Below are 13,392 nucleotides of genomic sequence, written 5' to 3'. Positions count from 1 at the left end.
AATTTGCTGTAATTAGAAAAATTTGCCAAACAAAACTTGGTGTTATACACAGACACCCCTCTGGCTACAACCTTGTATTTGTTGTGCCCATTCTTGAAAATCACGCATTCTCGAGAATGGGCATGCACATTCTTGAGAATGTGCAACTGGATCCTTGCTCAATCTTGGCAAAAAATAACTCTTCCAGATTGAGCGCACATTCTCGAGAATGCGCGACAAGATAACGGTCTTGTCGATGCCGAGCACCGGCTGAGCTTGGCAAGTCTAGCTGAATCCTCGTTCACTGATTCTCAATAATTATACTGTTGCAACGCAAGGCGCTGAAAAGTAGAGTGGATATGATAAGTAAAGGCGTATTAATATGGGGGGGGGGACCCGGGAAAATATAAGAGACATAATAATACTAGTGCAAAGAATTCTGATTTTTGGGATAATAAAAGCGGGGGGGGGGGGGGGGGGGGGGGGGGGACGTAAGAATGAAGGATGTGAAGAATGAGAATGAATACTGCGACATCCCATAGTGCTAATGCTATTTCCCATTTAAATTGCCACAATTTATTGTTCACATCCCACCATAACGTCGCAGAGCTGGATTCTATCTAGTCAAAAGAGCAATTTTGGCAGCTTCTGGACATCGTTTTTTTTTCGTGGCACGCATATGATACATGCAGGGACTTGTAACTTGTCTAGCCTAAACAAAGCACTTCCCAGACTAGTTCCCAGTCCTCCGTTATTACAAAACTTCCCATAGTGGGCAGAAAAAAGCAATAATAACAGGTTTAATTTGATTCAAATTATCGTAGTTATACGAGTACAGAAGCATAGCACATTTTCTTTCCTCTTTATATGAATTGTTTCCCTTTTAACCGCTATACCATTCATTTAACATAATTATGTCGTGCAATGTTTGTTAAGATTGGGCAAAATTCATAAATTGTGCACGTGATATTCCCACCCAATCTTAAGAATGAGCGCTCATTCTTAAAAACGCGTGCTCGTTCTTAAGAATGGGCGCTCATTCTTAAGAATGCGCGCTCATTCTCGAGAATGTGCATGCCCATTCTCGAGAATGCGTGATTTTCAAGAATGGGCACAACATATTCAACAGTTCAATAACAATGCATGTGACAGGAGCTACCATCCTTCAAATTATTGAAGGGTTTCAAATTTGAACAAAACAGTAAATGTGAAAATATTTCCGAATCATTTCAAGTGTACACCTCGGTGCTATTTTAATTAAAGAATTTCAATTACTTTGATTGGTGGGTTTGTTAATTGATCTAATTCAGTATTTTCTCCCCCTAAAATATAAAATCAAAATTTAGATCACAGATTTTGCATCCGAGTCAGAAAGTCATTTGCACACATTTCAATGCATGTCTAATAAAAAAAAAAAACAAGGATGCTGGTATGTACAAAATCTTCAAGAATGCATAAAAGGAATGTAAAAATTCTGAATATGCTTCATTGGCACCGAGACCAAGCCTCTAATAACATTTGAAGAAAGAAAATATTTTAATAAAAATTGAACCAAACACCACCAAACTTGTATAGAAAGAAGAGTTGTTAGGAATACCGTCGTGCAACTATATTAACTTCAGATGGCAAAACATACTTTTGTTTTTCGTGGCCTTGATTTGATGTTACCCTGGTTTTATAGTTCCTCTTTTTGCTTGTCTTTTTTCGGTAGATCACTATCTCCGTCCTTCCTCGGCATTTCCAGTGGCTGTGCTGATTTGTACCCTTTGACTTTTTCCCGAGCTTTCTTGGCGCGGTCAGCAGGTTCGCTTTGCTCCACGTGCTCTCCATCCATTTCCTCCTCATCAATTTCGTCCACTTGCGGGAAGAACGTATCAGCCTTGCCTTCTTCCTTCTCTTTCTTCACAGTTTTGTCCTCAGATTTATCTTTTGTTGGTTTGACCGTCTTCTTTCGCTCTTCCTTAGAATCCTGTTTGGAATCGTGCTTGCTGGACGAGCTCTTCGGTTTCTCCTTTTGTTTATCGGCCTTAGGTGGACTTTTCTTGGTTGTCTTTTTCTTGTCTGATTTCTTGTCTTTGTCTTTGTCATCATCAACCCCGATGGTCTTTCCTTTTCCATCGACCTTCTTCCCTGAGCCTTTGCCATAATAGACCTGGCTGTCGATGGTGACTTCATCACATCGGTCTTGCTCAATGAGGAAATCTTTGATCTCCCAGGCCAAGCTTCCGTCCGTCAGCAGAAAAATAGCACGGTTGCTGCTCACTGGATACCTGGACAAATCACCAAGAATATATACATTTGCTGCAGTAAATATTCTACACTTATTATCCCTGAATCAACCCAAATGATTTGGGGCATTGTCTTACTGCACTAGATTTGAAATCTAGTGCAGTATTAAGAAAATGCAACATCTGTTTCTTTCATATTAGCATCAATCAAAATACTGCAAAACGTGTGTGGATGTTGATGGATTCAGAGTAGACAAACAAGCAACAGAGGACGAATTATGCAAACTGATTTCTGATCACGGATGCTGTCTTACACTTACTGTTAATCTTCAGAACTGATGCAGTTAGGAAGATAAACTTTCGGCGATTGTGTAGTTACGGGCCACTTTAGTTTTGATCAAATTAGAGTCAAGGATGTGTTTTTATCATTTCAAAATAACTTTTTCATCCTAAAGCAGACTTCTCTTAATTCTAATGACACCATGTTTTGTAAGTTCGAACAGTTTCTTGCAGTATGAAATGCGATTTTCTTACATGATGAGCGCGATTTTGCACGTTCACTGTGAGTCAAGCTGATCACTGTCTTTATTTTCATGTTGTCTTCATCATCGCTTTACCCATCATTGTCCCTCAAGAACTCAAAACCCTGTCAGTCAGTCACAAGAGAGACCTCAAGTAATAAGGGAAGAACGATGACAAAGAAGTGAAAGAATTATCATTGTCACCATTTATTTGACCTACAATGAGGTGACTTGTGATTGACCGGTTATTGTTTCGATTACAACTCTGCTTCTAAAGCCATACAGCACACACAAGTAACGTACCTCTTGAAATTGTAGTGGGCATTGAACAGCATGCTTTGCCATTGATTCGTAATTGTTTCGGTTTCTTCCTCCGTGGGATTTCCCGAAACAGTGACAAACAACATGAGCGTCTTGCCCTTCTTGGTCAGCTTGAGTGCCGACTCGGGGTTACTGGGGTCGATCTGGGACATGTCAATTTTGGCGGGAGGTCGCTCGTGTTCCAAAAGGTCATCGGGGTCATGTTCCTCCTCATGTTCCTGAAAGTTTTAAAATGGATAAAAATTTATTATCAATTTAGTTCAATTTAAATATTAACAGGTCTCTTAAAATTCAATTTATATCGTGGTTTCCAACCACGTTGTTGTTGAAAATTAAGGAAAAAATGTTGCAACCTGACGCCACTTTTTTCTTCATATACCTATCAATAGTATAATCTCAATGAAGGTCCGTCATTGCAAAAATGACTAATAATAATCATTTTTGCAATGACTGACCTTCATTGAGATGATATATGAAGAAAAAGGTGGCGTCAGGGACTGAGAAACATTTCCAATTTTCTTGACCGCTGAAGTGGCGTCAGGTTGCATTTTTTTCCCCAAAACTAAACTTCCTTTTAAAAATCTCATCAGTAAAGTCACAGATGACTTATTCATTATATTTATAAAACAATTTTTTTTTTTTAAATTATTAATTCTTAAAACGCCGAAACAATAAATAAAGGCACCACGTGGAGAGGTGGCAAATATTTAGATTTAATGACAAAAGGCTAAAAATTCAAAACATATTTTCACTCATGTGGTTTTTTTATTCCTCCATGATGCCATTGATTGAACCATGAAACACAACGGAAACTCACTTCCCACTCCATGAACAATCGCTCCATATCGGCATCGTCGTAATCCCGAATATCTTTTTTCTTCTTCGGCTTTTTGTCTTGTTTCTCATCTTTGTCGTCGTCTTTCTTTCCAGCGTCAACCCTCAAGCAGATTGAAAGTAGGAGAAGGGCAACGAGAAGTTGGCAAATGCGGAGTGTTCTTCTGCCTACAGCCATTGTTTAGCTCGCTCTACAAAACTGTACTGAGCAGACGAGAAAAGGAAGTTGGAATATAGCGGGGTCAATAAATTAGCGACCGACCAATCTGCAGTTAGGATTACGTGTACTTAGTCGTCGATGCCAGAGAAGGACACGTGTTTAGTTTGGGATCATTCAACCGTGAAATGGTTGGACCAAGCATTGGAATTTTAAAAAGGTTCCACATAAACTGAAGTGATTATTGAGGTCACAAAACCGTGAAATTGCAGGATTTTTCTCGATTTACTTTTGTGAAATAAACGGAAATAAACCATCTGAAACTAAATGCACCCAGGCGACAACAATATAATGTTGCGTACAAGTAAAATTGGTACCCGACTATGTTTTTAGTCTGGCACCACTTGACCTAGATAAATTGGTGAAATTAAAACACGGCATCTCTTATTCCTATCGTCAAAGTTCACAGGGTACCATACCGACTAGCGAACACGGGGAAATTTGTGAAGAAATCGAACGCACTGTCACTGTTTGCACATAATTTCCGAGAATTTTGATTAAGTTGAATGTCTATAATAACTTTGGTTTTGTCAAACAGAATTGTTTCATTTAGACGCCCTATCATGGGGAGCATAATTTCAAGGATATGGGTAAGTAGGCCAGTGTCACTAATATTATGATTTATGTTCATGGACTTTACATTGCATCAATTTCGTGAAAGATTTTAAATACTCCTTCCCCCCCCCCCCAACTGACTAATGATAGACCCCTTGATCTTTTAAAATATATTACTTTGGAAAGAGTATTCAGTATAGTATCGCGCCACTTCACTGGTGAAAGTCTACGGAGAGTCAAGAAGAAATTTAAAGTATTTTTAATACATTTATTTTTACAAATTGTTTCTCAAATCTCAGTCTCGCTCTCACACACACTGTCTCACTCAGTCAGATCCGTACTCCCAGATTTAATTAGGGGCCTATGTCATTTTTTACGTGCCACGTTTCATTGATTTCTACAAGTACAAAAACAGAAACATTTATTTTTAGGCCTAATAATATTAGGCCTATAATGCAAGTAAAATTATTGTAAAATTGAATATTGCTGCCGTTTTCCAACATGTCAAACAAAAACCTTAGCCTGTGTTTAAACTTTTTCACTGATTAGAGTACATATTATATTTACTGCAGTTTCTTGAATACCTGTATTTTATAACAGCGCAAGAAGTCGACCATGGAGCAGTTAGAAGCTATTGAGAAAAAGATGGAGGCCCTCTTGAGCCTGAAACGTCGAGACACGCAGCGAGAAAAACAGATGATGGGTTCATTACTTCTGTACTCCGTCATTGTCTACCTACTGATGGCGCTGTTCTTCTATTTCTACTATGAGGCAAGGGACTGGAAGGGAAGGGCAACACAGATCCTTCCTTTCCTTCTGTTTCCAGTTCTGTAAGTTGAAAGAAAACACTACCAAATGTGTTATTCCCCAACTATAGCAGTGGCCCTTACTTGTTGGGACAGTCCTATTACTCCTATCTATAGTTGGGGAAGTCACTTCTGTGGTTTGGATAAGTCCGAACATTTGGACTCTTAATACTGTGTCCCAAAAATAATATATTAAAAACATGCAATACAAGAAAATAGATTGGCACATGAAACAACCAGCCCCTAACCCTTTTAGCACTGCATCAAACTGTCAAAAGAAACTTGTGGTACTGGTCTCTATTTCTACACATCTCTCCATAGTCTACCCCAGACTACTGTTAAATCACTTGCTGCAGAAAAGTCTCCTAAACTGAGACTTCAAACTTGGCTGATGAAATACTGAGGACCTTGTCTTTGTCTAATGGAATTGGAATAAAATTTGCAATTAAAAATGTCTGTGGCATTAGAAGACCAATATCGAGTACATTTAAGAAAAAAACTACAAGAATCCAGCAAAATTGTCTGTTGACCATGGAAAAAGTGAACTTAAATTTTTGTTTTTGCTTTAAAACTTTTGAAAAGAGTTTTAGAAGAAATTTATTTCAATACAATTTTGAAAATGGGAAGTGCAATCTAAACATTTAACTTTTAAAAGAAAGTTTCTGAAGCAAAGTCTGTTTTTGATTTTCTTCTTGTGCAGAATCTTTGGCATTAGGAAGTTGCTTCAGTGGTACTATGTCAAGAGAATAGCAAGAAACCGTAAGTTACTTCACTCTAATCACTGCAATTGCGACGTGTTGAAATCTGTGACAAAAGATCATTTTCTCTTTTACATACCTGTGGGGAAAAGAATTCTTTTTTTATATGCTTTGAGATGGGAAATCCACTTCTTTGGGAAGATATTGTTTGTGTTCATCACAATTCATGTTGACATTTTTGTGTGATGTGTTCCCCATTTAGCCGAGGACAGTTTTTCTAAAAGACAGTTTTCCAGATAGTCTTTAGACCTGTTGTCTTTTCTTTTATCTGAATAAAATATAGGCTAAAATGACTACTTTTTCTCTGTCTATAATTTATGAGAGATATGCAGTAATTAGGGTCTGTCCAAAGTGTCCATAATTTATGAGCAGTATGCAATAATAATTATTTTTATGTCCGATTTTCAGAAATGGCTCTAGAGGACTTGAGAGCAGAAAAGAAGACAATTGTGAGTATATTATGGAAAGAATACAAAATTAAACAAATGACAAATTAAGGTTGAACCTGAGGTGCTTGTAAAACTTTGAGGTAAACCTTGACATGCTACCTTGTTAATTTTGCATTCACCCTCAACAAGATTAGATACTTTTGACTTTTGAACATCCTTGTTCTTGCATCATGATCTGATAATTCACAGAAGAAAATGTTGTGCCGTCATCATGCCATTTCCAACACCAAAAAATGAATTCTTGTTACGACATAATGTTTGTATTTCAAAAAGAAGCATAAAGACTTGATAAAAAAAGTTCAGAATTTATTTCCAAATTTAGGTTGTGGCCTTCCAGTGAAGTACTGCTTTGCTTTGTAGTTTTAGAGCATAGTCAAATACACTCAGTACGTCACTCAAACAATCTTAAACCTGCTATGAGATTACAATTGCCAGTTTATAAAGGTTTTATTTTGATGTGATTCTGATGGTTTTCAGCTGGAGGAAGTCAAGGACAAGGAGAGTTACAAGAAAGCCAAGGAGATCCTGGATCGATTTGACCCCAGTTCCTCCCCTCCGCCCCTTCAGCCAGTGTTGGCAGTGGCCGGCCCTAAACCTGGCCAAGCACCAGGTAGGATAAGCTCCATGAAAGGTTTACCCCTCTGACTCTTTCTAACTGTTATATAGGTTGACGCAGACATCCAGGAACTTCTGAAATATCCTTATCTCATTCTCAGATCCATTTGCATAAAACTGAATGGTTCTTGTACTGAATGGTAACACATAGCAAACGATAAAAATGCACATGCTATTGAAAAAATGATTTCATGGGCTCGGCTGACATAACGCTCAGTATGGTGCTAAAAACTAAATAAAAATATGTCAGTGAAGGATGAAAAATAGTATTGAATTTTATGTGGATCCCAAGTTGCTTGTTTACCCTAACCCTCTCAGTCCTGCATGTGCAATCTGTCGCATTCACAACGAATGATTCTGACAATTCCTTTTGCAGTGCCTAAACTTCGCCAAAGACCCATGACAGCCAGGGGTACCAGAACCCCCAACACACCCCCACAGGGACCCCAGCAGAGAGCCCAGCAGAGAGCCCAGCAGATGGCCTCACCCAGCCTGGCACCCAAACTCACCCCGCAACAGCAACTAATGATGAGTAAGTATCAGGATATCTGATTTTGTGGAGAAAATGTGAAGATCCAGTGAAAACGACAACTCTTATGACAATGATAATGAAAGCTTTTTGGCTGTAATAAATGTTAGTATGGATTAATCCTCATTTGGGATAAGTGTCTTATAAGTAAATATAAACCACCGAGTTTATCCAAGTCGAAAAAGCTCAAACATATGGGTAGTTACACGATATTTCCTGTTGTCTGTTTTAGAAACTCCACATTTAAGGTAGCATTTGAACCCCTGACCCTGGAAGCCAACCACACAAAGCTTATTAAGCAGGAATCGAACCTGGAACCCACCAACCACACCATGAACCCAAATCACCAAGCTATGATTCTCTCCCAACTCTAAGAAATAAAAACACCTTACTTTCTTCTTTCCACATTTCTCAGGACCCCAACCGCCTCGTCCCATCCTGCCCAGAGAGCGAGGCACAGTAGACAAGTTAGTTGACTTCTTAGTTGGTGATGGCCCATCCAGTCGCTATGCCCTGATCTGTAGGCATTGCTACTCCCATAACGGCATGGCACTACAAGAAGAATTTGAATATCTTGGTAAGCCCAATTGTTTTTTCCCGTTTTGCTTGAAAATGTGACAGGTTGCTAAAAATGTTTGTCCTGAACAGTTTTAATTGTTTGTAATGTATTTTTTATTTATTCCAGAGTATGAAATATGAATAAATATTTTTCCCCATTTTTTTCCATACTTCTTCTGTTTTCAAACTTTCTGGCCTCAAATACTTTTCCATTTTTCCACAAGTAGTTTACTAACATTTTTTTCAAAGGTTTTCAGATCCGTACTTTTTTTCAAACTACTTTTACTAATAAAGTAAAAACAGTCAAGGTATCTGTACCATCTTGCTCAAGTTCTTCATTCATATAATATGCAGAAACTAATTCAGTTCCAGAAAAAGTAATTGTGTATCAGATGCAAATGCGTCATTCAATAAATTTAGGATCCATAGTGCGACATTTTTCCTGTCCCTGTTACCTTGGTACTTTGTAATTTGCCACTCAAGTGTCATAAAGAATGACTTCAAACAATTTTAAATTTTTTTCCAAGCTAGGTAGTTTGCTATTCATTATCACTCTTGGAGGACGACTGCATTAAGGAGTGCATCAGGATGATACAATTATAGATGTCAAATGTGGCAAGGACAGGAAAAAGTGGACCTCAAATGTATAATATGACTCATATGAAATGCATCTACTATCGTATTGACGGTCTTTGTGTGTATCATTTCAGCCTTCAAGTGTGCTTACTGCGGCGTCTTCAATCCATCTAAGAAGGTCCGGCCTCAGGCACCCCAGCTTCCGGTAGCATCTCCGTCTCCAAGACAAGGCTCTCCTAGCCGAGGTGAGACCTTTTCCAATTGAATCATTTCAATTTCTACTGCTTTATTCCATCCAAAATCTTTTACCTGAGATCCTTGCTGTACTCTTGTTTCCTTTTCACTTTAGTGTCTCTTTTCAAGTCCTCTTTCTTAAATGCTTCATGTTTCTCTAAATGTCCTCTTTTTGCATCCTCCCCCATTTCCTCTTTATTTAAGGATTAATGATTTTGGATCCATACTAGTATCATACAAGTATCAAAACTCATGCACAGTTCTTTCCCAAATATTTTGTGAACGAATTTTGTGCCTACACAAAATAATTGTTAATGTAATACTGCTTTCCTGCAAATAAATTTACGTGTTACCATTCTTTTCATACCTTGCAGGTTTAGAAAGCACACCACGGCGCAGCAGTACCAGTGAAGGAGGCAGCCAATCGGATTCTGACGTTGCTTCAACCTCTTCCAGTCTGCCCTCATCTGTCCCAAAACCAAACACCCAGACAGAAGGCACAGCACAAGACGGTGGGGATGTGCAGGAGGGGGCAGCCACACAGGATGACGAAAGCGACAACACACCTGCTGACACACACGGTGAGGCACCCTCAGATACACACGGTGGGGAGATGGATGAGACAGAGGTAGAGGATATACAGGGGGAAAGTGCAAGCTGATAGAACGGTAGGATGCAGATTTATTATGTGATTGTGATACTTTGTACATTTTTTTGAGACTTGTTTATTCAGATTTCAATAAGTTATTATATTAAATATTGATTTATGATACACAGATGTTTGTGTTTTGGTGTTGAATCAAAGCAAACATGTTGTCCTTTTTTTTGGTCATAAAAGGAACTTTTAAAAGAAAATTTGAAATACTTCATGAGACTTGGAAATTAAACAAGCTTGCAGTGTTTCAGCCTCTCAAGCTTTCATTGCCGCCAGCATTAAATGCCATCAGTTCTAAATTTCTTGAAAGATACTTTTCTCATTATAATAAATCCAAAAAATAATTTTTTTAAGAGAAGATGAATAAGATTTTTGAAAAAATAATCCATGCAATGGATCCTGAATACTACATGTTTGGTTATTAAAGGAAAACGTAAAGGTATGCAACACGGAACAGGTTATACTTAGAAGAAACACTTCCCCCCAATTCCCCCCCCCCCCCATTTTTTTTCTAGGGCTGTGCATTGGAACCGGGTACCCAGCAATTGATGCCAGGTTCCAGATTATGGAATCGGGTACCTGAAACCAACTTTACAAATTACTTAGTAAGTTCTCAGGCAAGGAAAAGGAAAGCTTTTGAATGTGATTTTTTGGGGAATTATAAAAATGAAAACCAGGCTACATGGGAAGACAATATGTTTTTCTTGTTTGAGCTTTAAGCTCCCTGTTCACACTTGTGTCTTGCTGTGTTGACACAAAGATGTGGTAGTGTTATCTTGCTGATCTTTGTTAACAACATGAACAGTAACTTCAGAGATTTGAAGTTTGGGGTCTGGTTTCTTTACACTTACTGTGTAACTTTTTTTTTCAGTCGGGTACCCGATTCATGTACTACCTGTAAAAGCACACCCTACGATTTTTGTCTTTTCTGTTGATATTCTGAAATTTTGCATTTTTTTTCTTGAATTGTTTTGCTTTGTGTAGAAATCAAGAGGAATGGTTTTAATTATTTATCAGAAGAAATGCTACAAAAATGGTTTCATAATTTATTTTAATGGTTTAAATGAAAGAATTAGTTCTTTTTTGTGGTTTAGGTGTTTGAAGTGTTTTTGTTGCAAATTATTCTCGTAAAGACTTGCCAAAAAATTGTGAGACTAGGTTGTGGTTTCACTGAGGCTTATACTAAACACTTTGCTCAATAGAATATTTTCAAAGCAAGTGTTTAATACAACTACTGTTTTTTTTTACATCGGCTTTTGTAGCTGAAAACTGATAGAAAGTGAAAATTTGTGAAGATTATTTGTACATTGTTTTGTGTTATAAAACACATTGGGCAATGTAAAATATTGTACGACTGGTGGGCAATATGCTGTGTTCTTGTCAGTGTCGTCAAATGTCAACAATGATAGCTTTGATTGTTTAACAAAAAACCTGAATATCTGTGGGACATGTACATGTAAAGCTACGTCCTTTATAGGAACTTTTTGCTGGATTTAAACAACTGCTTTTCATAAACAGCACGTTAATATGAAAACCAATAATCAGAGGAGAACAATTATTGTTTTATAGGAGAATGTGGTGTTATTCACAAATTAAAGAATACTTTGACATGATTGGCAACAAATATTAAAGAAGCATTAATGCTCCATTAAAATAATTGGAGCTTCATTTTGACATGAGATTTGTATCCATTGAACACTTGGATATGTAATCATTAAGACTTGTTTGTAAAGATTTGGGAAAATTCCAGATAAGAGAGTAAATAATATTTCTATTATACATTATTGGAGCCATTTAGCAAATATAAAAAGACTTTCTCAAACTACACATATTTGGTAATTGTGTGTAAAATGTGGAGAATTATCATGAACATGGACAGCATCAAATGTTGTTCACAGTGAGAATCCATAGCAAAGAAATGTGTTGTATAATGGCTTAATACACCTGAAGTTGTTTTAAACTTTCAATTTTATTTATCACAGTTGTCAGATTAAACTTTAAAAAAGGGTGGAACGTTAAGAATTGGACAAACATTTACACAAGGCAATTCTGCTATTTCTCTGCTAATTTTTAATTGAGGGTTTAAAAAGACAGATTTTAACAGGTTTATACTGCAGTCTTTAAACACCTTGTCCTTAACTGTGAATAAATTCGTATACCATCAAAAGTGGGAATTTTCATCAGCATTTGAATATTCACATATTTCATGGTGAAATTAATCAAGTATGTTCTTGTTCACAAAGTGGCATGAACTGTTGATACAATTACAAAGGTACCGCACTACAGCTAGAAATTCCAGAATTGCCGATCTAGTATGTATGCACTGTTTTTAGTGGTGTTTCTCTACATTTTTCCTTTGATGGTGGCCAGACGTAATCCCCAGTTGGTGTTAGTCAGGTCAATTTGGAGCAATTTTGGGTGCTACCGGTATATTACAGTCCAATAAATCCCTGTATATTACTCAAGCTGCGTACATGTCTTTACCAAGACAGCCATTTCAGAAATATCTTGTTAAAATATAGCTATAGTTATGAAACTAACCTAAAAAATTGATGTATGTATAACTGTGATACTAGCTAAATGAAATTGGTTTAATTTTTCTGGAAAACAATACACTTGTAAGGGGTTAACCTGGCTATTTTCATCCAAATTTGGCAAAAGTTAATTTATCCGACTAATTAGAATGTGCAAGAGGTTAATCTTGCTGTTTTCATCAAAATTTGGTGAAATGTGATATTTCTGTCAAATTAACACTTGTAAGGGCTTAACCTTGCTATTTTCATCAAAATTGGGCAAAAGTTTATTTTTGTGACAAATTAACACTTGTAAGGGCTTAACCTTGCTGTTTTCATCAAAATTGGGCAAAATGTGATATTTCTGACAAATTAACATTTGTAAGGGGTTAACCTTGCTGTTTTCATCAAAATGTGGCAAAATGTGATATTTCTGTCAAATTAACATTTGTAAGGGGTTAACCTTGCTGTTTTCATCAAAATGTGGCAAAATTTGATATTTCTGTCAAATTAACATTTGTAAGGGGTTAACCTTGCTGTTTTCATCAAAATGTGGCAAAATGTGAAATTTCTGTCAAATTAACATTTGTAAGGGGTTAACCTTGCTGTTTTCATCAAAATGTGGCAAAATTTGATATTTCTGTCAAATTATCATTTGTAAGGGGGTTAACCTTGCTGTTTTCATCAAAATGTGGCAAAATGTGAAATTTCTGTCCAATTAACATTTGTAAGGGGTTAACCTTGCTGTTTTCATCAAAATTGGGCAAAATTTGATTTTTTCTGACAAATTAGAATGCGTAAGGGGTTAACCTTGCTGTTTTCTTCAATATTGGGCAAAAGTTGATTTTTGTGACAAATTAACACTTAAAAGGGCTTAACCTTGCTGTTTTCATCAAAATTGGGCAAAATGTGATATTCCTGTCAAATTAACATTTCTAAGGGGTTAGCCTTGCTGTTTTCATCAAAATTGGGCAAAAGTTGGTATTACTGACAAATTAACGTTTGTAGGGGTTAGCCTTGCTGTTTTCATCCAAATTGGGCAAA

General features: G+C 37.1%; 2 protein-coding genes across 2 annotated transcripts; one reads left to right on the top strand and one right to left on the bottom strand.

The window, feature by feature from the left end:
- Window positions 1–1,206: 1,206 nt before the first annotated feature.
- LOC119746339 (LRP chaperone MESD-like) lies at window positions 1,207–4,256 on the bottom strand. Its single transcript, XM_038223231.1, has 3 exons — window positions 3,867–4,256; window positions 3,032–3,267; window positions 1,207–2,249 (listed from the first exon to the last, which is right to left on the bottom strand). The coding sequence occupies exons 1-3, from the start codon at window positions 4,059–4,061 to the stop codon at window positions 1,655–1,657; spliced, it is 1,026 nt and encodes a 341-aa protein (XP_038079159.1). The 5' UTR covers window positions 4,062–4,256; the 3' UTR covers window positions 1,207–1,654.
- Window positions 4,257–4,441: 185 nt separating this feature from the next.
- LOC119746338 (endoplasmic reticulum junction formation protein lunapark-B-like) lies at window positions 4,442–12,054 on the top strand. The gene is made up of 9 exons (XM_038223230.1): window positions 4,442–4,690; window positions 5,256–5,485; window positions 6,162–6,220; window positions 6,628–6,668; window positions 7,146–7,278; window positions 7,660–7,815; window positions 8,228–8,389; window positions 9,081–9,191; window positions 9,555–12,054. Exons 1-9 carry the CDS (start codon window positions 4,607–4,609, stop codon window positions 9,839–9,841), a joined length of 1,263 nt encoding a protein of 420 aa, XP_038079158.1. The 5' UTR covers window positions 4,442–4,606; the 3' UTR covers window positions 9,842–12,054.
- Window positions 12,055–13,392: the final 1,338 nt, after the last annotated feature.

Source organism: Patiria miniata, unplaced genomic scaffold (genome assembly GCF_015706575.1).
Source record: "Patiria miniata isolate m_02_andy unplaced genomic scaffold, ASM1570657v1 HiC_scaffold_7, whole genome shotgun sequence".
Lineage (NCBI taxonomy): Eukaryota > Metazoa > Echinodermata > Asteroidea > Valvatida > Asterinidae > Patiria > Patiria miniata.
Note: the sequence above shows the minus strand (reverse complement) of the source record. Positions and strands in the feature narration are given on the sequence as shown.

Coding starts and splice junctions, on each gene's coding strand:
- LOC119746339 (XM_038223231.1), bottom strand. CDS start 4,061: ATGGCTGTAGGCAGAAGAACACTCCGCATTTGCCAACTTCTCGTTGCC. Junction 3,268..3,866: donor GATTGTTCATGGAGTGGGAA/GTGAGTTTCCGT, acceptor TAAAACTTTCAG/GAACATGAGGAGGAACATGA. Junction 2,250..3,031: donor GCCCACTACAATTTCAAGAG/GTACGTTACTTG, acceptor TGATTTGTCCAG/GTATCCAGTGAGCAGCAACC.
- LOC119746338 (XM_038223230.1), top strand. CDS start 4,607: ATGTCTATAATAACTTTGGTTTTGTCAAACAGAATTGTTTCATTTAGA. Junction 4,691..5,255: donor GCATAATTTCAAGGATATGG/GTAAGTAGGCCA, acceptor ATTTTATAACAG/CGCAAGAAGTCGACCATGGA. Junction 6,669..7,145: donor GAGCAGAAAAGAAGACAATT/GTGAGTATATTA, acceptor GATGGTTTTCAG/CTGGAGGAAGTCAAGGACAA.